General features: G+C 41.9%; 1 protein-coding gene across 2 annotated transcripts in view; it reads right to left on the bottom strand.

Moving 5' to 3' along the window:
- LOC121508413 (spectrin beta chain, non-erythrocytic 1-like) overlaps positions 1-25,873 on the bottom strand; it is a 72,305-nt gene that overhangs the window by 23,275 nt on the left and 23,157 nt on the right. The window contains exons 1-18 of one of the 2 annotated variants that reach the window (XM_041785256.1): positions 19,380-19,927; positions 14,836-14,987; positions 11,481-11,654; positions 11,296-11,387; positions 9,518-9,598; positions 9,226-9,341; positions 8,860-8,972; positions 7,425-7,612; positions 7,219-7,336; positions 5,310-5,468; positions 4,924-5,226; positions 4,671-4,824; positions 3,720-4,590; positions 3,360-3,497; positions 2,524-3,280; positions 2,027-2,229; positions 1,701-1,791; positions 1,419-1,565 (exon numbers count right to left, since the gene is read on the bottom strand). In XM_041785256.1, the coding sequence (XP_041641190.1) occupies positions 1,419-1,565; positions 1,701-1,791; positions 2,027-2,229; positions 2,524-3,280; positions 3,360-3,497; positions 3,720-4,590; positions 4,671-4,824; positions 4,924-5,226; positions 5,310-5,468; positions 7,219-7,336; positions 7,425-7,612; positions 8,860-8,972; positions 9,226-9,341; positions 9,518-9,598; positions 11,296-11,387; positions 11,481-11,654; positions 14,836-14,987; positions 19,380-19,467 (3,945 nt within the window). In that variant the 5' untranslated portion in view covers positions 19,468-19,927. Of the gene's footprint in view, positions 1-1,418; positions 1,566-1,700; positions 1,792-2,026; positions 2,230-2,523; positions 3,281-3,359; positions 3,498-3,719; positions 4,591-4,670; positions 4,825-4,923; positions 5,227-5,309; positions 5,469-7,218; positions 7,337-7,424; positions 7,613-8,859; positions 8,973-9,225; positions 9,342-9,517; positions 9,599-11,295; positions 11,388-11,480; positions 11,655-14,835; positions 14,988-19,379; positions 19,928-25,873 lie in introns of those variants that run through there. The other variant, XM_041785255.1, reaches the window with a different exon arrangement.

Genomic DNA, 25,873 nt, shown 5'->3' with positions numbered 1-25,873 from the left:
GAGCACTGAAATTGTGTCATAAATAAAATAGAATAGATGTGTTTTCATTTGCTTTTTGTTAAAAACACTAAATTTAGAATAATTTCTCCTTTGGGTTCTGGAAAAAAGGTTTGTCTTTAGAAAACAACAGTTTGATTATAAAATTTCATTGAACAGTGTACCAAAATGTTGGAAAAATACAAACGGCAAAGCTGGAATGTAAAAAAAATTAAAAAATGACATCATGTTTAAAGGCAGAGGATGGAATATTAAATAAGATTAAAGGATGACATCATCTTCAAAGGCAGAGGACTGAATATTAAATAAGATTAAAGGATGACATCATCTTCAAAGGCAGAGGACTGAATATTAAAATAAGATTAAAGGATGACATCATCTTCAAAGGCAGAGGACTGAATATTAAAATAAGATTAAAGGATGATGTCATCTTCAAAGGCAGAGGACGGAATATTAAAATAAGATTAAAGGATGATGTCATCTTCAAAGGCAGGGGACTGAATATTAAATAGGATTAAAGGAAGACGTCATCTTCAAAGGCAGGGGACTGAATATGAAATAAGATGAAAGGATGACATCATCTTCAAAGGCAGAGGACTGAATATTAAATAGGATTAAAGGAAGACGTCATCTTCAAAGGCAGGGGACTGAATATGAAATAAGATGAAAGGATGACACCAACTTCAAAGGCAGAGGATGAAATATTAAATAAGATTAAAGGATGACATCATCTTCACAGGCAGAAGATGGAATGTTAAATCAGATTAAGGATGACATCATCTAAGGCAGAGAACAGATTGTTTTACAAACTAAGAAGGAAGACATCGTCTTCAGAGGTAGGGGAGGGAATGTTGTATCAATTTTAAAGCATGATATTTTTAAATACAGAGGAAGGAATGTTTTATAACCTTTAAATGATGACATCAAATTCAAAGACAGAGAACAGAATATTTCACAAACTATAAAAGACAATATCATCTTTAAAGGCAGAGTATGAAATGTTAATGAAGCTAGGTCTTTTTCAGAACATTACTGCCAAATAGTAGCCCATAGTTGGCTACTTTTGCCCACACAGGATGGTCAACATAATGGAAAGATTCTTGGTATATATGTTAGCATATTTTTCGTACAAAATTCCATGTTTAGCCAACATTTTGAAAACCGGAGCTCTTTTCTTAAAGTTTTTAGTCTTTTCTCAGGTTGTTGTCTAGCCCCGCCCCTCTTCCTTCTAATGCCATCACATTGGTCCTGATGATTGGAAGGGTACCACAGTGTGGTCTGTTACGTCTATTAATCAAATGTATGGTTCTGTGATTGTCTAATCTGATTCGCTGACCTTCATAACAAACATAAAGATTGTGTTGTCTGACCTCAGGATCAGACGTGGATCAGGCATGTTCCTGCGTGCATGTGTGTTCTACCTTCTGGATCTTGTCAAGCCACTCTTTGTTGGACTGCAGCTCAGCCATGAACGCCTGGTGCTTCAGCCACTTGCTGTGCAGATTCCTGGCCTCGTCGTATGTCATGTCCTGAGCCGTGAGCATCTTTTCGTTGATCCATAGAGACAACTGCTCACACAATCATTGATCAATCATTAATCAATCATTAAACAATCATTAATCAATCATTAGATTAATAAGACATTAATCATTAATAATAAATGCTCTGATCATGGTTCTGTTGGAGCGTGCGATCAAACTGACCTCCTGGCAGTCCTGTAGAAACTTCTGGAGGTCTCTGTTGTCTTTTAGTCTCATCAGCAGCTCTACTGCAGCCTCCCTGTTCTTCTTATGCCTACAACACAAACAACCAATCACAGATACAGTACTGTGAGCTGGTTGAATTGCTGCTTGGATTTGCCCTGGAATGGGTGGTGTGGTCAGACTTTGCAGGTCAGCTACACTGACCAAACAAATTCTACATCTGTGTTCTTGACCTCAGCCTTGTCATCTAATGTGAATTTTAACTGATGGCGTGCAGGGTTCACATCGCTCAACCTTATAAGAAGATCACATTTTCTAAATCTGACCTGTCGTCGATGGAGGCGACTCTCTCCTGGATTTTTTCGGCGTTGATGTTCCCGTCACTGGCCAGACGCCTGCCGGCCTCTACCACGCCGTTGATCTTTTCCTCGTTGGCGTCCATGGTGGTCATGAAGTCCTCCTGCTTCTTGATAGCAGCTTCGGCCGCTTCGAGCGTAGTCGGCATCTCGGTGTGAGCGAGGACGTACTCCTGGAGGGCGAGGGCAAAAAGGTCAACAAAAAGTACTAAAAGTATCATAATAACCCGGACGAAAGGATATCAAAGTTTAAAATGTGATATATATATATATATAAACCTGATCATTCCTGATTGAAATTCAGGATATGGCACTTTTAACTTGATAGGGAACAAGGAAATATTTCAGAACAGTAAATCGGAGCATTATTAGCTTTTCTGATCAGGACGCATTGAGGACGATTAAGGTGATGGACCTACAGTAAACATTTGAACATCAACAGCCCTTGGATGAAGTCGGCTGTCTACCTGGTTGTTGAGGAAGGCCTCGGCCTGCTTGGTGTCCCTCAGGAAGAGCTGGTAGGCGTGGGACTGGGACAGCAGGTTCTGCCGGTTCTCCCACATCTTGTGCAGCTCGTTCCAGCCTGTGTCAAGCGCCTGTAGCCGCTGTCGCAGGAACATGTACTGAGCGTCCGTCTGGCCCTGCGTCACCATCTCCCCCATGTCCCTCATCTTCTGGTAGTCCTCTTCATAGTTCTGGATCTCATTCTTGATGCCTTCGTGCTGGGCCATGAGCTTCTCAGCTTCAGCCAGCGTGTTGGGCATGTCCTCGGAGGCGATGGCGGTCTGAGTGCGAGAGAGCCATGACTGGAAGTCGTCCAGCTCACGCAGGAACTGCTGCAGCTTCCTGGCCTCTCCGAGAGACTCCTCACGGTTCTTCAGGGTGTTCTTCATCTCCTCCCACACTGCTGAGATCTCAGAGAGACGGCCCGTGATGGCTTTGGCCTGCTCCGGGTGCTCCTCGCCAAGACGGTCTGCCTCACCCCGCAGGTCGCCCAGCTTGTCTTCGATGGCGGCCAGGTCGCGCTCCATGCCAGTGAGTTTACGCTGCAGAGCCATAACGCCGGTCAGGTCGTTCCCCAGCTCCTGGGTTGACTCGATGACTTTGGTCTTCTCCTTGATCCACGACGTCGTCTCGTTACAGTCCAGGTGGTAGTTCTGCACGCCAAGCGCCGAATTCAATGACTCCTTCTTCTGATCCACCAGATCACGGAACTGACTCCACCTACAGGCAGAGGATGGGATTACAATCTAGCCAGTAAACTGCAGCTGGTTTATCAACTTCCTGTTACATCTGAGTTTACCTGTTGTTGAGTTTGTCCTGTTGACTCTTGATCTCCTTCTCACTCGGGTGTCCATTGTGCATCAACTGGCGGGCAATCTGGTTAACCACGGCGACCCGTGAGGCCTGGTTGTTCATCTCTGGCTCTAGACTCTCGAACCTGATTGGAGATATGCAGAAATGATTATATTTCAATGACTGGTGTGATTAAAAAAGTACAGAAACTTCATGATTCTCTGTCAGATTTTACCACAACAGTGCAATTTGGGGGAATCCTCTTTCCTTCCTGTTTCCATATATGGTTCAAATGACATATGGTATTTGTGCATTTCTTGAAAACTGGATGTCTTGCCCATGCGTAGACCAGGTCTGGCGGTCCTACCTGTGCTGGATGACCTCCAGGTCCTCCAGTTTCTCGGGGATCTCCATGCTGTTCAGCCACTGCTCCTTCTCGTCGATCCACACCTCGCAGGCATTGGCTTCGCTGAACATCTTGTAGAGCGCCAGTGCGTCCTGCAGCGCCTGCTTCCTCAGCTTCGTCAGCTCTGACACCTCCTTGTAGCGCTCCTCGATGCCCGCCAGTCGACCTCGCACCTCCTCAGACTCCACCTCCTCTGTGGGCAAGGAGGCAGCCTGCTCGTGCAGCGAGTCAATGACCGGACGGTAGCTGGCAACCTCAGCGGCGGCGTCTTTGTGCTTCCTGACCAGAGCCTGGGTAGAGAACTCGTCGTGGCCCGTCTCTCCACTGGAGACGATCCGCAGGGCATCCAGTGTCCAGGCGTCCACATCATCTGCGTCGGCCTGGAACTGGTGTAGGGCCAGCGCCTGCTCTAGCTTCTTCTTCCTCACAGCGGCCAGCTGCTCTAGACCCGCCCACTGAGCCTTCAGGTCGGCGATGCGGTCCTGGATCTTTGCTGAGGCGAAGTGTCCGGCCTCCACCATAGCCTGGCCCTCTGCGATGGAGTGCTGCAGGTGACCAGCACGGCCGCTCATCTCGTCCTCTAGGGCGCGCTGCTGGCTGAGCAGACGCAGTGCCCCTGTCAGGTCTTTCCCGTGCTCTACAGACGACAGGATCTGCTCCTTCTCTCTGATCCAGCCCTCCTCCTCCGCCATCTCCCAGAAGAACTTCCAGAGGCGGCGGGACTCCTCCAGGCGGGCACGGCGCTCTGCGGCCAGCTGGGTCAGCTCCTGGTAGCAGAAGTCCAGGTGAGAGACCCGGTCCTGGATCACCTGAGGGTCGCACGGCTTGTAACCTGGACAGGAAAAGGAAGTTGTCAGGACCAGAACAATCCTTCTTAATCAAAGAGAGAAAGAGGATGATCGTTCTGCTTACCGTCATCGTTGACGGAGTACTTGTTGGCGTTGGTTGAGACGGCCTTCACTCGGTCGGCCTGGATGGCGATGTCAGCCTCGACCAGAGCGTGTTTCTGCAGCAGGTCCTCCACGCCGAGCAGATGTTTCCCATAATCCTGAGACAGCAGCAACATCTGCAAACCAGAGGGATAAAGGGTTAGGCTGGACCCATGACCAGTCATCTCTGAACATGGACTAACGGACCCGTGTCCACCATGGCCGAGTCACCATACCTTCATCTCATCCATCCAGTCCATGATGTAGAGCATCTCCTGGAAGACTCTCTGCAGACCCAGGTTCATCTCCAGCCTCTGGCGGCGAGCCTTCAGCAGCTCCAGCAGATACTCCCACAGACGGATCACGTTGTCCTTCCTCGCATTGATGCGTTTGATGTCGTGGTAATGCTCGACATCCAGCTCCTTCGCCACAGCCACCACGGCCTGAACACGCTCCTCGTACGCTGCGATGTCCGTCTCTATGGCCTCGTGTTTCTTGGTGGCTGCCTCAACAGCTTGCAGGTCGAAACCAAAGTTGTCCTGTGGAGAAAAGACGGCAGAGCGGTCATAAAAACTGAATTTAGTGTTTCTGCAGTCTGAAAGACCCCAACGGTCTCAGCTACCTGTGACACCAGCCTCTGGTTTTCGCTCAGCCACGTCTCTCTCATGGCCGCCTTGCGGTCGAAGCGTCTGGCCAGTTGTTCCAGTTTCTCCTGACGAATCAGCTCCGTCCTCAGAGCCAGCTCCCTCTCATGCTCCGCCTTCTCCAGTCGTTCCCAGGCCTGCAGACAAATATAGCACGCCACATTAATACAGACAGCGTAAAATGAAGAAACTCAAAGTTGTGTACTGTGCTGTTTATACCATATATCATATCACAACTTCTCATTACAATTCATAAGTAAACTTATGAGAGTTTGGTTTCAAAAGAGTTTCAAAAGAAAATGTAACAAGACACCTCACATTTCAACATTACACATCTCAATGTTATGCAACAAAAGTTGAAGCTCATCTTGCAATTTAATACATCATAATTTTATGTTTCAAAACACAAAGTGATGAAGGCTAAAATACATATCATATCACAATGCATCACATTGTTCAATATTGTATGCTAATGTCTCATAATATAATGTTAGGTAGCTTTAAAAAAATCATGTTGCGTAGAAAGATATTGTATTGCATTCTATCGGAACACACTGCATCCTATCTTATCACTTAAAGTATATCTCATGTATATATCTCTCATAATAACATTTCAACACATTGCATAACCAAACATTCTGCAATGAAACAATTGGCTTTGTAATATTATGAAACATAACTCAAAATATGACTGTGCAAAGGTCATGAAAGGTAACACAACATACAAAGTAAATAACATAAGTTCACACAAGCTAATGAAACATAAAGTAACAAACAGTAACATAATGTAACATTAGGTAACACAAGATAACGTACACAGGTTAATGGAAGTTAACACAATGTAACACAAGACAATATAAGGTAGCGAAAGGCAACATTACACAAGATAACACATGATAAACTATGTAGATAACACAATGTCAGGTAACCTACTGTTACACAAGGCAGGACTAGGAACAGGATGTAACATGAGCTAATGTAAGGTAACAGGATGTAACTCAAGCTAATGTAAGGTAACAGGATGCAACACAAGATACTGTAAGGAGACAGGATGTAACATGAGCTAATGTACGGTGACAGGATGTAACATGAGCTAATGTAAGGTAACAGGATGTAACTCAAGCTAATGTAAGGTAACAGGATGCAACACAAGATACTGTAAGGAGACAGGATGTAACATGAGCTAATGTAAGGTGACAGGATGTAACTCAAGCTAATGTAAGGTAACAGGATGCAACACAAGATACTGTAAGGAGACAGGATGTAACATGAGCTAATGTACGGTGACAGGATGTAACATGAGCTAATGTAAGGTAACAGGATGTAACCCATGGTAATGTAATGTAACATGATGTAATGCAAATTAATGTAAGGTAACAGGATGTAACACAAGGTGATGTAGGGAAACAGGATGAAACGCAAGGTATTGTAAGGTAATAGGATGTAACGCAAGGTAATTTAAGGTAACAGGATGTAAAGGAAATTAAGGTAAGGTAACAGGATGTAATGCAAGGTAATGTAAGGTTACAGAATGTAAAATGAGGTAATGTAAGGTAGCAGGATGTAATGCAAACTAATGTAGGGTAACCTGTTGTAATACAAGCTATTGTAAGGTAGTGTACAGTAACCTGATGTATTGTAATGTAACTTGACATTGTAAGCTAATGTAGGTTCACACAATGTAACACAAGCTAATGTAAGGTAATGTCAGGTAGCATAACAACGTGATGTAACTTGAAATTTAACGCCACCTAGTATTGTTATGTATCCTAACGTTACTATTGTGCAGCTCATGTTGCATCATTGACCTAAAGTGAACCCTTCAGTGAAGATTAAACTCAAGGGTTCATCTGACATCTGTAGCTGGGGTTTGTGAGCGGCTCTGACCTTGTTGATGTCGGAGATGAGTTTTCCCTCACGGGGCATGTACACCTTCTGATTATTGGCTCTCATCTTACTCTGGATGGTGAAGAGTAGAACCTCCAGGTTTCCTTTCTCTGTGAACCTATTGGCAGAGCAGAGACGAAGGTTAAAGATGTGGTCTGACACTGGAGATGAAGGAGGATGTGACCAGAGGAGGGTCATGTGCTCACTTTGGAGGTTTCTCCACTGTCCTGTACGTGTTGAAGGCCTGGAGCTGCTGCTGCACGCCCAGCAGAGAGTTGGCAAACTTCCTGTTGTTGAGGATGATGATGGTCTGTTCGATCCACTCCAGCAGGTCTGAGGCCAGAGACTCGTACTTCTCAATCATCTTCTCCGTCTCGATGGCGTTGTCCAAAACCTGGACACACAAACAGAGACGTACGCCGTTAGCTTCATCACAGAAAGTCAGGAAATTTACTTTTGATAAAACTGCCAAAGAAGCAGGCTGTCACCGTGGAGCTCTATTACGGATGTCAGTTCTTGTGGATCTAAAGCAGGGGTGTCAAACTCAAGGCCCAGGGGCCAGATCCAGCTCGTGGTGCAGTTACATCCGCCCTGCAAGGTCATATCCTATTCGTATTATAACTGGCCCTAAAATATGAGGTCTGCAGATTTCCTCCGGGAAAAAAATTAAAAATTAACCTTGATGATATCAAATATCCTTAAGTCATAAAAATGTGAAAAAATTAAGATTAAAAACAATTACATGAAAAGAAATGTGGGAAAAGAAATTCATTTGTGTTTTCACTTCACATTTTAAATTTTTCATTACACAGTTATGACTTCAGTCTATCATTTGGACTTCTATGTCATATTTTGACTTTTTCAACATATAATTTTGACTTTATCTAATATTTTGGCTTTTTCATTTTTTAATTTTGACTTTTCAACTTATAATTTGACTTTGTCAATTTATTATTTTTACTTTTTACCTCATATTGTGACCTTTTCAATTAATTATTTTGATTTTTTATCTCATATTTTGACCTTTTCAGTTTTTTCAATATATTATTTTGCCTTTTATCTCATATTTCGACCTTTTCAAATTTTTAAATGTGTTATTTTGAATTTTTATCTCATATTTTGACATTTTCAATTTTTTAAATTTATTATTTTGACTTTTTATCTCATATTTTACCTTTTGAGATGCACTATTCTAAATTCTAAGTCATTTTTGCCTCAAAAACATGACTGTGACTTCCTTTTTTTTTAAAATTATTTGCCCTTTAAAAGCATTATTTTAACATTTTCTTTAGTGTTTTAACCTTTTGGACTAATACGTTTGACTTTTTATCTCAGATTTTTAATTTCTGAACTTATCATTTGACTTTTAAAAATCTCAAAATCATTTATCGTCAGTGTTAATTTTTTTCACCATAATTTATTAGTGGCGAAAATGAGTTTGACAGTTAAATGTGGACCCTGTTAGGCCCTCAGGTAGACCTTAATTCAGAATCCAGCCCCTTCTGTGATTGAGTTTGACACCCCTGATCTAAAGAGATACTCTTGGTCTACATTTCATATCTAGAGAAAGTTTCAAACATAATTTAAATACACTTGATGTTTTATTCATTCAGCTGTTTTCAAGGTTAGGTTGAGTCTGACCTTCCCGATACGTTTGCCCTCCACCTTCAGAGCCTTCATCTTGGAGAAATAGTGATAATAGGTGACCACGTAGGTGATGACCGACTTCTCATCAGGATGGTCCACACTGATGTCTGGAACACAAGGATTAGTGTTTAAATATCATCCATGTCAACATGTTTCACCTGTTTCATAGAAACCTGTGTCGCTGTCTTGAAAACAAAGCAGTCTTTCTGATTCTTTCATTTAATCTCCCCAGAGTTACATCCTTCTCCTAATATCTATATATGTGATTGATTATACAGCCTGTGGTTATTCTGAATAATAGCTTTAATGGATTATTAGTGCTAAATAAAACAGACTGAGGTTTAGCCTTCTGTGTCTCACCCTCGGGGTCCAGCAGCTTGGTGAGGCCCAGGTGTTGCTCGGCCAGGTTGAAGGCATTCTGCAGGTTGTAGTGAGCGTTGGATTTCTTCAGCTTGTCGAAGTCGATCAGATCGGGTCTGAAAATACAAAACAAAAAACAGGATGCTTCCGTGTTTGTAGATGATGATCCTGATGATGATGATGATGGAAATGTCATGTTGTTTGTGGGAACAGTGGGAATTCTGATTCCCAAGGAAAAGGAGTCCTTTGAAAAGAAGGTGAAGACATGATGGCAGTGTGATGATGGCGTTACCTGTGTTTGTGGATGAGGGCGTTGAAGGCCATCCCGTCTCTCCAGCTGGTTGTGAAGTTGTGGATGTTCACATTTGGATACCTGAAGAAATAAATAGCTGGTTTTAGCCTCTGTTTACATGAAGGTTTGAATATAAACCAAACAATAGGCACTGTGTGGTCAGAAATGTGAATCTAATGCAGAAGTGCCTTAAAGGTGTACTCTTTCAAACAACCAGCAGGGGGCAGAAAAGAGGCTGATTATTCATGAGTTCATGGTCTTCAGTACAGCAGGATGTTCATTCAAGAAATTAAGGTTCTTTATAAGTCAAACCAGGAAAAAGGGGGCGGGGCAAACTAGTAACACATTACTATCACAAGGACATTAAAAATATGTCTTACTAGGTGTTTGGTAACACAACCACAATTCCAAAAAAGTTGGGTCACTGTGTGAAATGTAAATTTAACAGAAGTCAATGATTGTCACATCTCATAAACCCATATTTGATTCACAATAGAACAGAAACAACAGATCAGATGTTAAACTGAGACATTTTACCATTTCAGGAAAAATATAAGCTCATTTTGAATTTGATGGCAGCAACACATCTCAAAAAAGTAGGGACAGGGCAACACAAGGCTGGAAAAGTAAGTGGTGCTAATGAGCTGGAGGAGCATTTTACAAATTATTAGGCTCCTGTCAACAGGTCAGACACTTGACTGGGTATAAACGGAACATTTTAGAGAGGCAGAGTCTCTCAGAAGTAAAGATGGGCAAAGGTACACCAATGTGTGAACAAATGTGTTGAAAATTGTTTAACAATTTCAAGGGAAGACTCCGAATCTCCCTCCATCTACAGTCCATAATACCATCAACAGATTCAGAGAATCTGGAGAAATCTCTGAGAGCAAGGGACAAGGCTGAAGGGGCCCTCAGGGGCCACTGCATTAAAAACAGGCCTGATTCTGTACTAAAATCACTGCATGGGCTCAGGAACATTCCAGAAATCACTGTCTATCAACACAGTTGGCCGTGCCATCCACCAATGACAGTTAAAGCTGGATCATGGAGAGAAGAAGCCATATGTGAACAGGATCCAGAAACACCGCCGTCTTCTCTGGACCAAAGCTCATTTAACATGGACTGAGGAAACATGGAAAACTGTTCTGTGGTCAGAGGAAACCACAGATGCTGTGTCCTGTGGACTAAAGAGGAGAGGGAGCATCCAGCTTGTTCTACTGGCTCAGTTCTAAAGCCTGCATCTCTGATGGTATGGGGTTGCATTATTATATATTATATTATGCTCCCATCCAGACAACGTCTCTGTCAGGAAAGGCTGCCACCATTTCAGCAAGACCATGCTAAACCACATACCACATCATCACAACAGCATGGCTTCACAGGAGAAGAGTCCGGGTCCTGAACTGGTCTGCCTACAGTTCAGACCTTCACTGAAAAGGAAAAATCCAGCAAATAAGACCCAGCTAGAATCCTACATTAGGCAAGAATGGGACAACATTCCTCTCCATCGGCTGGTCTCCTCACTTCCCAGACATTTACAGGCTGTTGGTAAAAGAAGAGGGATACTACACAGTGGTGGATCCGTCCCTATTTTTTTGAGATGTGTTGCTGCCATTAAAGGTCCCATCTGAGACGACTCCTAGCAGGAAGTCTGTAATGCTTGTTTTTTCTGTTGGTTCCACCACGTCAGAGAGGCTGACCAATGAGAGCACAGAGCATCAGGAACATAAACAAACCAACAAATCTGGTTCTAAGTGGGTTTATGGACTGCTCCTCACCCTGCAGTCTTCATCTGACACCAGAGCAGCAGAGCATCTTTGGCTGATCTCTTCTCTTTGTTGTCTTCAGTCTCCACACTGATGTCCTGGATCTGAAAACACACAAACAATTACACACACAGTCACCACAGCCACGACAGGTGTCCCCCCCAGGTGTCCTCCCCCGGCCTGGTCTGCCTGGTTACCTGGAAGCGGAGGATGATAGTCCAGATGAGGCCCAGCGTCAGGCGGTGGTTTCCGTCCACAATGTCGTGTGAGCCCATGTTCTCCAGGTGAACCCGCTGCTCCTTCAGGAACTGCAGCGCTTTGTCCACGTTCTCCAGACAGTGGATCCGCATCCGGCCTTTGGTGGGCTTCGGCTGGAGAGAGAGGAAAGACGACACGGAAATTAGGGAGAATGTCAAAATAAAAGACGATGATGCAGATTTATGTTCCAACTTTCTAACAATCTGATTGGATAACTGATCGACCAATCAAGGTAGCAAAAAGATTTCAGTACAGTTTCATTTTTACTACAATGTCAAAGATTCTGGTACTCTAACGATCATTTTCTTGTCCATTAATGCAGGGGTTCTCAACATTGGGGTCAGGACCCCAATGGGGGTCGCGAGACACTGAGAGGGGGTCTCCAGATGCCATAAAAAACTACAAGTATTTTTTAAATTACACTGTTGCCATTTCATTCCACTTTTGCTCAATTTTAACCCACTTCATCACTTTTCCCACCAATTTAGCCCATTTTAACACATTTTTGCCACTTAAAACCCTTTTTTTGTCAGTTTTTAACCCTTTCCACCACTTTTTTTCTGCCTGCTTTTGCCACTTCTAAACCAATTCTTGACACACTATTGTTGGCTCTGTTGACCCATCATTGCCACTATTTACCCTTCTTTACCACTTTTTATGACACATTTTACAATTTAATATGCCCACTTCTGCCAGTTTAACCTGTTTCTTCCTATTTCTGTCTCAGCTAACCCTTCTATTGCCAATTTTTATCAATTTTTCATCCCATTTCACAAATTTCCACCTATTTTTGCCACTTTAACGCCATTTCAGCCACTTTTTAATCCCCTTTTATCACCCAATAGGCCCTTTTTTGCCACTTTAACCCATTTTGCCATTTTTGGTTGTTTTTTGCCACATTTATCTAATATTCGGCATTTCTAACCCATTTCTGCTACTTTTAAAATCTTATTTCACAACCTTTTCCACCATTTTTTGCCATTATTAACCCTTTACCTACTGAGTCTAAAAATGGCGATTTGGAGATATTTTGTTATTCTGGCTGTAAAATAGTCAGGAAATGCCCTCAGTCTGAGAGCTTTGCTCCCTTTTCCCAGGAGTACTTGAACCTGACTTTTCAACATCTGGTTAATGTTTATTGCACATTATGTGGAATTGTCAGCAGTTTAAAGAAGAAAAACACAAAAGTGGATTTGTTTTTCCTGGCTTTTATGAGAAGAATAATAATTCTCCTGACATATAAAACACAGCGCCGGCGCCAGGTAAAGGGTTAACCCATTTTAGCTATTTCTAACATATTTTAATTCTGGATTTACATGTTTAAGAAGGGTACTGACTACACAAATTAATTCAAATGCTATTCGCTTCTTTGATACGAGCAGATTTTATTCAGCTTAAATATAAAATACCACAGCCTAATTTACAATGGACCAGGATTTTGCTGGACCCCAGTTTGGCTGGGATCCAGAAAGCTCTCCCATTTTTCCCCTATGGAGGCAGCCTTGTCTGCAGACGACTGTTCTAGAAAGTTCATGGCTGTTCAACCACCTTCAGAAACAGTGGGGGTCCCGGTCTCTGGCACTTTTATTTTGGGGGTTGCGGGCTGAAAAGGTTGAGAACCCCAGCTCTAATGAAAATGATTTATTGTGCTAATTTTCATCCATTTTACCTAGGCCTCTCCTGAGGGCAGATTTTCACAATAAAAGCCCCAGACTTTGACGTGTTTTAAGACAGGATGTGGAGAAAACGTGTGTCTGCCTGATCCTGAATGTTGCGCAGAAGAGTGAATGGACAGGAAAAGTCCTTGGTCTGAAGGGGGGCGAGTCTGGACCACACACACACACACACACACACACACACACACACACACAGACACAAACGCCTCATGGAGGTCACAGAGTCCACCAGCTCAGTCCAGTTTTATATTTGAAGAAGGAAAACAGGAAGTAGGACACACCTGGTGCCACTCACACACACACGGGCAGAACAGAGGGCGGAGCCAATCCACCCCACAGATGACGGACCAGTGTCTGCCCTGGCTGCTTTATATGTTCCAAAAATGTTGGGACAGGAAGAAAAGATTGCAAAAGTTGCGGAATGCTGAAAAACACCTAAAAGATTCCAGCAAGAACAAGTTACAGCAGCATGGCTTCACAGTGAAAGAGGGCGGAGCCTGGACTGGCAAGGATGGGATGTTTTTTAGGCATTAAAGGAAGATGGTGGAAAGTTTTAGAAGCATTGTCCTCTTCAAAGGCAGATGTGTAGTTTGTAGAGAATTGGTACCCAAACTGGGGGCCTTGGCCCCACTAGGAGGATGCCAGAGGTTTCAGGAGGGTCCTAAAGTTGTGTCTGCTCAGCGGTCGTCAACATCAGGTTTGCATATTTTAACTAAAGTCAATGTTACACTTACAGGACGGTTCTTAGAAGGTGTTTTAGTAGTGGCAAGTGTGTGTGGGCTATTTAACTGGGACTTTATCACTGAAAACAATTACAGTCTGTGACAGCAATTCATAATTATTTTCCATGTTGGCCCTAGGGGCCTAACCTTTGTTTACAATACAAGTAGGGGTGCTCCAAGGAGAACGCTGGGAACCACTGGTGTAGAGCGTCTCAGGTCAGGTATGGGAGTATATGCCGGTTCACCCCTATGCCGTGTCAACCTTGGTCCTGTACCGCTCTGGCCTCCTGATGGCCATCCTCCAGACTTTCTCAAGGCCTGTCCCCCATCTCTCCAGGTATCGCTCCCCTCCCAGCTGACCCCTCCATGACGCAGGTGGTTTCCCCTGGTGTCTGGACCAACCCACCTGGGCACAGGCACCCAGTATGGTCCTGTATCCATCAGCTGATCAGCTGATCAACAGCACCCATCCCTGCTCTCCTGAGCCCGTAAGCATCGAACACATGGTCTTAAAAACAGTACCCAAAGATTCACTGAAGAGAAGTCTTCACAAAGGAGTCCAGTCGGCCATCAGTCAATGTCCAGGCCTCAGAAGAGTACAGTAAGACCAGGAGGACCAAGGACTCAAAGTCTGTAGTTGATCTCATCAGTGCAGTCAGCGGATCGATGGATTACTCTGCTAAGGTAGGTGAACTGCTCTACATCACTCTCACAGATACAGACTCAGTGGCAGCATCCAAAGCATCACCAAACACCCGGATCTTTGTTTTGGTCCAGGAGACGGGCATCCCCAACGCTTCAGCCTCCTCCCTTGTTATAAAGTCCCATTATCTAGAGTGTAGCTGGTGTACAGTGTGTGTCATTGGTGTGTATATTGTGCTGAGTGTGCATCGTACCAGTCTCTCTCCTGATAAAACCTCCAGCAGTTTGATGAGCATCCGTCCGTCTCTCAGGTCCATGTAAAGGTCCGTGATCCTGCACGACACCCTGGAGAGGTGAGAGTTCACCCATTTGGTGAACGTCTTCTTCTGCACCGCCTCACGCTCATCTGGAACACAGACAAAAACACACGGGAGTTAATATGAACAACCAAAATTATTTGACACTTAACTTTATTAGTTGTAAAATACTCCTCCAGTTGTTTTTCATCTGTGCTTCTGACTTTTCCAGCCTTCTGCTGCCCTGTCCCAACTTTTTTGGAATGGAGGCTGTATTTTGATTGGGAATTTGTTCACCATTTATTTAGTTATTGGTCATGAAAACAGCCTTACAAAAAAATCTTGTCAAAATGTTTGTTTACAGAATTAGCAGAGCAGCACCCCCTAGTGTCCAGACTAAGTACAGTCACGCACCAGCCTCATGGTCTAGTGGGGGTTGTTCATTATCAGAATAATCTGCAGGCCCATTCCCCCCCCAGGCAGACACTGCTGGGATAAATGATGTAAACAATGGAAGAATAAATAATCCAGACGATCCAGCTGAAGGACGTTTACAGTCTGCAGGCGTTTCCTTCACTTTAGACCAGGGAAACTCAACGTGTGGCTCTTTTATGTCTTCATTTGAAACATTATTCCCATTTCTGCCACTTTCTCTGACACATTTATCCTGCTTTTTGCAATTTTTCCCCTTTTATGCCTTTCTTGCCACTTTTTGCCCATTTAAGCTGCTTTTTGCAATTGAATGCCACCTATTTTCCATTTTGCCACTCTTTGATGCATTTTGCCCATTTTCCCACTTTTTTTGCTGATTTTTGCCCATTTTAGTCACTTTCCACTTATTTTTTGACACAGTTTTGACACTTTTGGATCATTTTTGCCACCTGTAACTCATTTATTTACCATGTTACCCATTGTTGCCACTTTATGGCCTTTTTAATCACAATTCTCCAGCTGTTTGATGCTTTTTGCCTATTTTTGCAAGTTCTCGCCCATTTAAGCTGCCTTTTCAATTAAATGCGACTTTTGCCCACTTTCCCATCTTTTTGTCTAATTTTTGCCCTTTTTTCACAGATTTTTTTCAGATTTTTGCCCAATTTTCCCTCTTTTTAGATTTTTTCTCAATTTTCCACCTCTTTTTCTGATTTTTGCCCATTTTATGACAGATTTTTTTCTGATTTTTGCCCCAATTTACCACTTTTTAACAATTTCTGGCCCATATTTCCCACCTTTGTATTTCAGGTTTTAGCCCAATTTTCCCATCCTTTTTCTGATTTTGCCACTTTTTGCCACCATTTACTTTTTTTGCCACTTTCTCCCCATTTTTGTCAATTATCCCTCAGTGTTTGCCCCTTTTTGCCTATTTTTACCAATTTTTGCCACTTCTTACCTACTTAAGCTGCCTTTTGCAATTAAATGCCACTTTTGCTGATTTTCCCACCCTTTGTTATGATTTTTGCCTATTTTTTCAACCTTTTTTTCAGATTTTTGCCACTTTTTGACAATTCTTTTGCCACCTTGACCTTATTTTTTGATCACTTTCTACCCATTTTTGCCAAATTCTACCCTTTTCACCACTTTTCTCCCACTGTTTGGCGCTTTTTGGACACTTTTGCCCCCTTAACTTATTTTCATTGCCACTTTTCACCAGATTGTGGCTCTTGCAAATGTGTGTTTCAAAAATTTGGCTCTTTGTTGCGCACGGTTGATTATCACTGCTTTAGATCATTAAATCAATAAACGAGCCGACATCCAGTGTAGGACATCTGCTGTCATTTCTGTGGTACCAAACAGGTTTCACTGTTTGTGATTTAAATAAAATCATAAAAAGTTACTGATATTATATATCGTACAGATCCACAGTGGATGAAAGGACGTCTGAAACGTCTGTTATCATGTCCCTGTTACACTATCAGTGTTCCCTCCACGATGTGTTCACTGTCTGCGTGTTCATCTGTAAACTGTTAAACTTTAACCACTAAGACACCAAAGGTCAGGAGCTTCTTCAATAAAGGCAGGAAGAAGCTCCTGACCTTACAAAATAAAAGCTGAGACTGTCAGGAGGAGAAAAAACCTTCCATTCATGCCTTGCAGTGTTCTGATAGGTGGGTTTGTGGTCACATGTCTTTAAGTCTGACTGAAACAAAAACTGGTTCACTGACAGACAGAGGTTCAGGATGAAGGCAGCAGCATGATGTCATCAAAGAGCATCAGCCAATCAAAAGCAGGCGTGGTCACATTCCTGGAGGATGATTTAAACACGAGAGACGAGGTTCTGTGACTGAAAACAAATACCGATCATAACAGTCATACTGTTGTCACTATTCCTGATGATGCCACTTTAAAACCAGTTCTGAGGTCACACTGTGTGTCAGCGCAGCAGCATTGATTCTACTGGCCTCCATTTGTCTCAGTGTCCCTTCTTTAGGCTTTGTAAGGCAACCCACTATCCTCGATTATCATCTGAGTTCATCATTTGGATACCAGCTGATGTCACTTCCTCTTTAACTTGAATTAACGATCCATCTAAGAGGCTGGCGGTGCCTCTTCAGCAGCTTTTCTCCCCCACAAACATGTTGTCATAAACTTGCTTTGAAAGGACAAACTGATATTCCAATTAGAAAATTAATCTTGGTTTGGTACTGGTTAGACTGGAATAACAGCTGGGGGCCTAGGGTGGTTGACGTGCAAAAGGCAAGGATGGAATGTTTTAAAGGCTTGACAGATGATATCATCAAAGGCAAGGATGGAATGTTTTAAAGGCTTGACAGATGATATCATCAAAGGCAAGGATGGAATGTTTTAAAGGCTTGACAGATGATATCATCAAAGGCAAGGATGGAAAGTTTTAAAGGCTTTTAAGATGGTATCTTTAAAGGCAAGGGTGGAATGTTTTAAAAGCTTGACAGATGATATCATCAAAGGCAAGGATGGAAAGTTTTAAAGGCTTTTAAGATGGTATCTTTAAAGGCAAGGGTGGATTGTTTTAAAGGCTTGACAGATGATATCATCAAAGGCAAGGATGAAATGTTTTAAAGGTTTTACAGATGATATCTTCAAAGGGAATGATGGATTGTTTTAAAGGCTTTAAAGATGATATCTTTAAAGGCAAGGATGAAATATTTATTAGATTTAAAGGATGACATCATCTTCCTTAGCCTATTGAAGGCTCATAAGTATGACATCAAAAGAATAAAGGATGGAATGTTTTATACACTTTAAAGGATGACAACATCTTTCTAAAACCTATTAAAGACGCAGTGTCTAATATTTAGCCTAGTAGCATTTAGAGGAACAAAACTGTTAAAAGCGAAACAAGATATTTATAAGTAGGTCTAGAACTGACTGCTAAATGTTGTCGATGTTCATTTTTACACACGGCATCTTTAAAAGATTGATCTCGGAAATTGTGAGATATTAGTCAGATTTGTCACCTTGAATGCACCCGGATCCAGGAATTCTGAGTTGGAAACTTGGTGCAACTTCAGTACCCCAAGTTACTAACTTGTAGGTTCAGGAACACGTTCAACTTGGGTGTGATGTCACTCTCAGCCGCAACATGCTACTTCTAAGTGAAATGGATTGCAGTAAAAGGTTGACATCATCAAAGGCAGTGGATGGAACGTTTAATAAACTTCAAATGATATTATCACCTTTCTGAAGTCTTTTAGGGGCTTTGAAGGATGACATCATTAAAGGCAGAGAGTGGAACATTTAATAAACTTCAAAGGATGACATCATTAAAGGCAGAGGAAGGAATGTTTAATAAACTTCAAAGGATGAAATCACCTTTCTGAAGTCTTTTAGGGGTTTTGAAGGATGATATCGTACAAGACAGAGGACGGAATGTTGTGAAGCTGGGGATGTTGGAGGCTTTTCCTCTCCATTTTTGCCAAATAATAAGAATTTGTTAGTACATTTTGGAAAAGTTGCCAACAAAGGACGGTCAACATTAGAGAAAGATTGTTGCTGTGTGTTGTGATAAATAAACTGACACAACAATTTAAGACAACCAGTTATGAGGGAGTCATGATGTTTTGTTCATGGATAGACGGGTTCTAAGAGCAGGTTCCTTTTGTGAAGGACAGGCGCTGGCTCCTGTTTGAGAAGTAGTTTCCTTGTTCCCCATTTTTTTTATTGCAAAGGCATTCAAAATTTGAAATGATACCAAATGAAGAGCTGTTCGGGACCTAAAAGAGCAGCTCTTTTGAAACCTGCTTATAAGGTGCGCATAAGAGTTTCTATTGGATTTGGTTCTTTGTATGACTCGATCGTCCTCTGCTGGAGACCCTGTAGAACTGAATTGTGTAGCCAGCATCTGCACCATGCTGTCCCCGTGGTAAGGTGTTTAAAATCTTCCAGAATGAAGTTGCACATACAAACTTTCCTGCAGAAAAGTTGCCAACATCACTTCAACCTCCAACTCGAATATTTCAAATAAAATCCCTGACTCAATCAGAAACTTTTAAACCGGCGTCCTCAGCGTCTATCCTCCTTCTTCTTACCTTGCAGCTGTTTGAACCGTCCCTCCAGCAGGTTATAGCTCTGCTGCTGGTGAACCGGCTCGGCCGACGCCCACTCCGCCTCCATCATATCCAAAAACTCAACACAACCCAGACAGAAATAACTGTAGTAGAGCAGGGCCTGATGGGTAAAAAACCTGCAGATCAACCCACAGAGAGCTCAGAGACGGCGGGCCGAGCAGAAAATATGTGAGTCATAGTTTCACTTTAACATGAGCGGGAAAAGAAGAAGAAGAGCTGCAGATCCTGAGACGACGAGATGAATAACTCTAAAGTCCTTTATCACGACCCAACAGGAAATAAAATCAGGGAGTTCATTCAGTAAAATCCTCCTCCTGCTGCAGACATGACCCTGTTAAAGCCTCAGACCTCAAGAGCAGGAAACTTTCTGGTAAATCCAAATTCTAAGAATAAAATCCCCTTCATGATTTTATCCGTTTTTAAAACCACAGAAGAAGAAAATCAAAACGGACTGGACTTGTCCGCGTGTTCCAGGAGGTGAGAGAGAAAAGAGTCCAGAGGTCACAGTGACGCTGGGAGTATCCTGCCCTGCCCAACGCTCCAATCATTCTACTTCTGCTCATTTTTCCTGCTCAGACTGATTGTTCTCAGTTTCCCTGACACACAGAAAGACCCGCCCACTGCAAACAAGAAGGAGGGGGGAGATACACGGCTAAAAATAAGATAAGAGATTCCTGAAGGCCAGAAAATACCTGCACAAGGTAAAGATTTAAACGTCTAATCAAGCTATAAAATAGAGAAGTTTATGATGTCATGTTGGAGCATGACAGCTGCTGTTCCTGCACATTAGAGGCAGCAGAAGTCCTATCTACCCCCCATATTCAAACGTCTGCAACACTCCCAAAGAAATCAAGACAAATGGCTAAGAAAGGCTGTGATAGTTAAGGAATGCTTTTAAACACCCAGAACATTTCACAGGTAGGAAGGTTTATTGGTAACTGGTCATCCTGCATGAGTTACACAGCATGGCTTCACAGTAAAAGATGGACAGGCCTGGACTGGGTTACATACGAAAGGCAAGGATGGGATGTTTATAAGCTTTCAATTATATATCATCTTATACAAGTTTAGAATGCTTCATCAGAATGAAAAGATGACAACATCTTCAGTGGCAAGGATGGAATGTTTGATAGGCTGGACAGGGTGACATTATCTTCATAGGCAAGGATGGAACTTTTAAAACGCTTTTAAAGGTTGACATCTTCAAAGGCAGGGATGACATGTTATAAACTTTCAAGGATGACATCATCTTTTAAGGCAAGGATGGAATGTTTCATCAGCATAGAAGGATGACATCATCTTCAGTGGCAAGGATGGAATGTTTGATAGGCTGGACAGGATAACATCATCTTCATGGGCAAGGATGGAACTTTTAACAGTTTACAAAGGTTGACATCTTCAAAGGCAAGGACTGGATGTTTATAATCTTTCAAGGATGACATCATCTTTTAAGGCAAGGATGGAATGTTTCATCAGCATAAAAAGATGAGATCATGTTCAGTGGCAAGGATGGAATGTTTGATTGGCTGGACAGGATGACATCATCTTCAAAGGCAAGGATGGAACTTTTAACAGTTTACAAAGGCTGACATCTTCAAAGGCAAGGACTGGATGTTTATAAGCTATCAAGGATGACATCATCTTTTAAGGCAAGGATAGACTGTTTCATCAACATAAAAAGATGAGATCATGTTCAGTGGCAAGGATGGAACCTCTTAAAAGCTTTTAAAGGTTGAAATCTTCAAAAGCAAGGATGGAATGTTTATATGCTTTCAAGGATGACATTATCTTACAAGGCAAGGATAGGATGTTTCATCAGCAATAAAGGATGGAATGTTTGATAGGCTGTACAAGTTGACATATTTAAAGGCAAGGATGTAATGTTTATAAGCTTTCAAGGATGGCATCATCTACAAACGCAATGATAGAATGTTTCATCAGCATAAAAGGGTGACATCATCTTCAAAGGCAAGGATGGGATGTTTGTAAGGGATAGAATGTGTCATTAGCATAAGAGGATGACATCATTTTCAATGGCTAAGGTGGCTTATTTCATAGGCTTTAAAGAATGACATAAACTTTAAAGGCAGGGATGGATATTTCTTAAGACTTTACTAAAGAAAAATAGAATCTTCAACGGCAAGCTTGAATGACAATCTTCTTAGGCAAGGACAGAATGTTTCACAAACATGAGGATGACATCTACTTCAAAGTCGAGGGTGGAATGTTTATAAGCATTCTATCCTTGCCATCTTCAATGGCAAGGAAAGAATGTTTGATAGGCTTTCAAGGACACCATCATGTTTTAATGGAAAGAATAGAATGCTATATAAGCTTTAACAGATGGCAATCTTCAAAGGCAAGGATAGAATGTTTTACAGGCTAAGAAGGATGAAATCATGCTTCAAAGGCAAGGATGGAATATTATACAAGCTTGAAAGGAAGACTTCGTCCTTAAAGGCAAGGATGAAATTTTTTTAAGCTATAAAAGATGACATCATCTTTCATAGGCAAGTATAGAATGTTGATAAACTCTGAATGATGACATCATCCTTCAAAGGTTATGATGGAATGTTTTATCAGCTTTAAAGGATAACATCCTCTCCGACAGGCAAGTGTGGAATGTTTTCTAAACTTTAAATGACATCATCAAAGCTAGAGGAAAGAATGCTAATGAAGATGTCCCTCCATTCTTGCTAGATAGTCGGCCATGGTTGGCAACTTTTGGAAAAGTGGGTGGACTGGCAAGAAGGAAGGGAAACCACTGGTCCTCAGCGGGAAATACAATCCTGTAACGCTTATGCACATTCCATCCTTGCCTTTGAATACGTCATCCTCTGAAATATGATCCTTTGAAGCTTATAAACATTCCATCCTTGCCTTTGAATACGTCATCCTCTGAAATATGATCCTTTAAAGCTTATAAACATTCCATCCTTGCCTTTGATGATGTTTTCATGCTCTTGTGCCCAAAATGGAGAAATTTTACTAATGAAGAAAGAAATCATGCCTGAGCATATTGGTCGTCCATGTTGGATCATGAGGTGGTTGAGGTGTATTTATGATGTTATTGTCATGGTCTAAAGTTTACTCTGATAACTCTGACATGTTTCTCTGTTCGCCCACTGACAGTGATCATGGTGTGTAAATGTGCATGTGTTAGAGGAGGGATTCACTAATCAGCCAATGGTGTTGCAGCAAAACGATGATGTCATTACGGGTGTGAAAAGAGGAGGGGGGGTTTCCCTTCATTGTTCCCTCACATTCCTCCCTGAAGGACAGGAAGTGAGAAACAAACATCCTGCACACATACACTCTCTCTCTCTGTCCTGTGGTAAATCAACATTATTAAAGTGCGTCTGTGTTTTTTCCTTTTAAAGGTGACAGCATTTAAAGATGGTTGTAGGGGGGCTCCAGGTAAAAAAGCACAGGATTAAGGTCTTGTCCCAGCCACTCCACCAAAGCCATGCCCCAGGATCCACACAAAACAATCCACTGAAAATGAATCTTTTTTTTTTTTTTCATTTGAAAAGAGTGGGGCATTTAGATGAGTGTTTGTTACCAACTGTGAAGAAAATGTACCCAAAAAAACAACTACAATAAACAGTAGGGGCAGCATGGATGGGCAATAGTATAGAATATCTACAGGCTTTAAAGGATAGCAGCATCTTCAAAGACAAGGATGGAATGTGTGAGAGGCATTGAAGGATAACTCATCTTCAAATGCAAGGGAGGAATGTTTCATCAAATATAAAGGATGACCTAATTTTCAAAGGTAAGGGAGGAATGTTTCATCAAATTATAAGGATGACATCATTTTCTAAGGTAAGGAGGGAATGTTTCATCAAATTTAAAGGACGACACATATTTAAAGGTGAAGGCGGAATGTTTTATCAAAATTTAAGGATGATTTCATTTTCAAAGGTTAGGGCAAAATGTTAAATGAAATTTATGAGATGACCCATCTTTAAAGACAAGGGGGGGAATGTTTTAAGAAATTTAAAAGATAACGTCATTATCTTTAAAGGTAAAGCAGAATGTTCAATTAAATTTAAAGGATGACTCATCTTCAATGGTAGGGGCGGAATGTTAAATAAAATTTAAGAGATGACTCATCTTTAAAGACAAAGGGGAATGTTTCATCAAACTTAAAGGATGACATCATCTTCAAAGGTTAAGGTGGAATGTTTAATCAAAGTTAAACAATGACATCATCTTCAAAGTTAAGGGTAGAATGTTTTATAAATTTTAAAGGATAGTAGCATCTTCAACAGTAAGGGTGGAATATTTTATCAAAGTTAAAGGATGACATCATCTTCAAAGGTAAGGGTGGAATGTTTTATTAAATTCAAAGGATGACATCATCATCTTCAAAGGTAAGGGTGGAATGTTCAATTAAGTTTAAAGGGTGACTCATCTTTAAAGGCAGGGTTGGAATATTTTATAAACTCTTAAGGATAGTATCATCTTCAAAGACAGAGGAGAGGATGTGTTTAAGTTTTAAAGGATGGCGTCATCATCAAAGGCAAGGATGGCAGGTTTCTTAGGCTTTTAAGACATCATCTTCAAACACAGAGGACAGAATGTTATACGATTTCTAAAGAATGATATCAATTTCAAAGCCAAATATGGCATGTTTTACTAATCTCTAACAGATGACATCATCTTTTAAAGCAGAAGACGGAATTTTTTATAATATTAAAGGTTTACATCATCTTTCAAGGTTGAGGACAAAATGTTAGGCAGAGGACAGAATTCTGGTGAAGCTGGAGATGTTGGGGGCTTTTCACATTTGTTATTACCAAATAGTCTGCCACGATTAGCAACTTTTGGAAAATTGGGTGGAACTAAGCTGTTCCACCAACTTTTGTGTGGACGGATGATGAAGTGGGGTTGTTAATACGAGTCAGCCTAAACTCCAAAGAGAGAAAATTTAGAGAAAATGTCACAAACAAAACTGAGGAGGCCTCCATTGTTGTTGTAGTCACCCTACTCTCCACTAGTGACGAACAATGATGAATATGTGCCAACTGTCTCTGTTTTTAGATCGAGTTTACACCCTGGAACCCGGAGCCAAGAGTGGACTGAGCTTCATGATCCACCCTCTGGACTTTACAGGCTCTATCTGAATTCAGCGTATGACCTGAAGTCTTCAGATGAGCTGAACATCATCAGATGTCGGCAGAGATGGTTTTGATTGGACGGTGCTGAGGATGAGTAGGCTGTCAGAGCTCAGAGCAAGGAGAGAATCTACTTCAGTGATCATCAGTCATCAGTGAGTCAGCACGGTGGAGTCTGACAACATCCTCTCACAGTAAAATGACCCACAGATATGCCTTTCACAATAAAATACCTGTCAGTAAGGAAGAAACATCTCTATTAAAGACAGATGAGGAGATTTAATCTCATAGTCCTGATGTTTCTCCTCCTCTTCATCCTTTATCCCATCCTCTCTCTTACCCATCATCTTTACTCTTCCACCCTTGCCGTTTCCCCCTCTCCTTCCCTTCTCTGTTTTCTGTAAACAGACGATTCATTTTATTGGCACACCACAGGAAGTGATGTCATAGGTGTCAGGTCATGTGATGATGAGAACAGAGGGCTTCTGTATGGCTGGTGTTTGTTTTATTATTCTGTACACACTGCTGCCCTCTAGTGTTCAGACGATCATCAAAGTGAGAACATGTTCACAGTTTGGTTTATAAAGAGAGATAGTGATGCATCATGGGAAGTCTGGAATGCATTTGTAGTTTCTCTCACTTATCTGGAATCAGTAAGGACCTGATTAGTATAAAATAGCAGCCATGTCTTTAAACAGGAAGTAGTTCCCACTGAGAAAATTAAGTCTGCAAATGAGAACAGCAGATTTATCAGCACAGCACACATCCAGGGGGCCGTGTTTCTGCAGAGACAACGTGGCTGTGGAGGTTTTTACGAATGTCAGTCAGGAGGAGGCGGTTCAGTCAGTGAGGAATGGCGTCAGTCAAAAGGAGACGTATGGTTGTCACTTTTCTAATCATGGACCGCAGGAACTTGTTAAAGCCAGGTATGAACTAAAAAATACCTTTACATTTTTAACATTACAGAAAAGTCAGGAGTCTAAGCTAGAGGTGTCCCGATCCGATATTGATATCGGTTATCGGTCTGATATCAGCAAAAAAAATGACTATCGGATATTATATCAGATTACATCTAAAATCTCTGATTTAAGCACTCCGATACAAGCAGCCCATTCCAGACTCTGGTCCAGCACCTCCATCCAGCAGCGCCGCAGGATCCAGCATGCAGAGCCGACGTGATCACAACAACAGCGTGCTTGAGTGCTAACCAGTGCTAACCGCTAACACAGTAGCAAGGAGTAGGAGTGATGTCAGCTGTGTCGCAGTATTTTTCGTTAAAGTCAGATAAAGATGTTGCAGCTGAGTGCAAAACTTGTCATGCACAAGTTTCCCGTG

Source organism: Cheilinus undulatus, linkage group 4 (genome assembly GCF_018320785.1).
Source record: "Cheilinus undulatus linkage group 4, ASM1832078v1, whole genome shotgun sequence".
NCBI lineage: Eukaryota > Metazoa > Chordata > Actinopteri > Labriformes > Labridae > Cheilinus > Cheilinus undulatus.
Note: the sequence above shows the minus strand (reverse complement) of the source record. Positions and strands in the feature narration are given on the sequence as shown.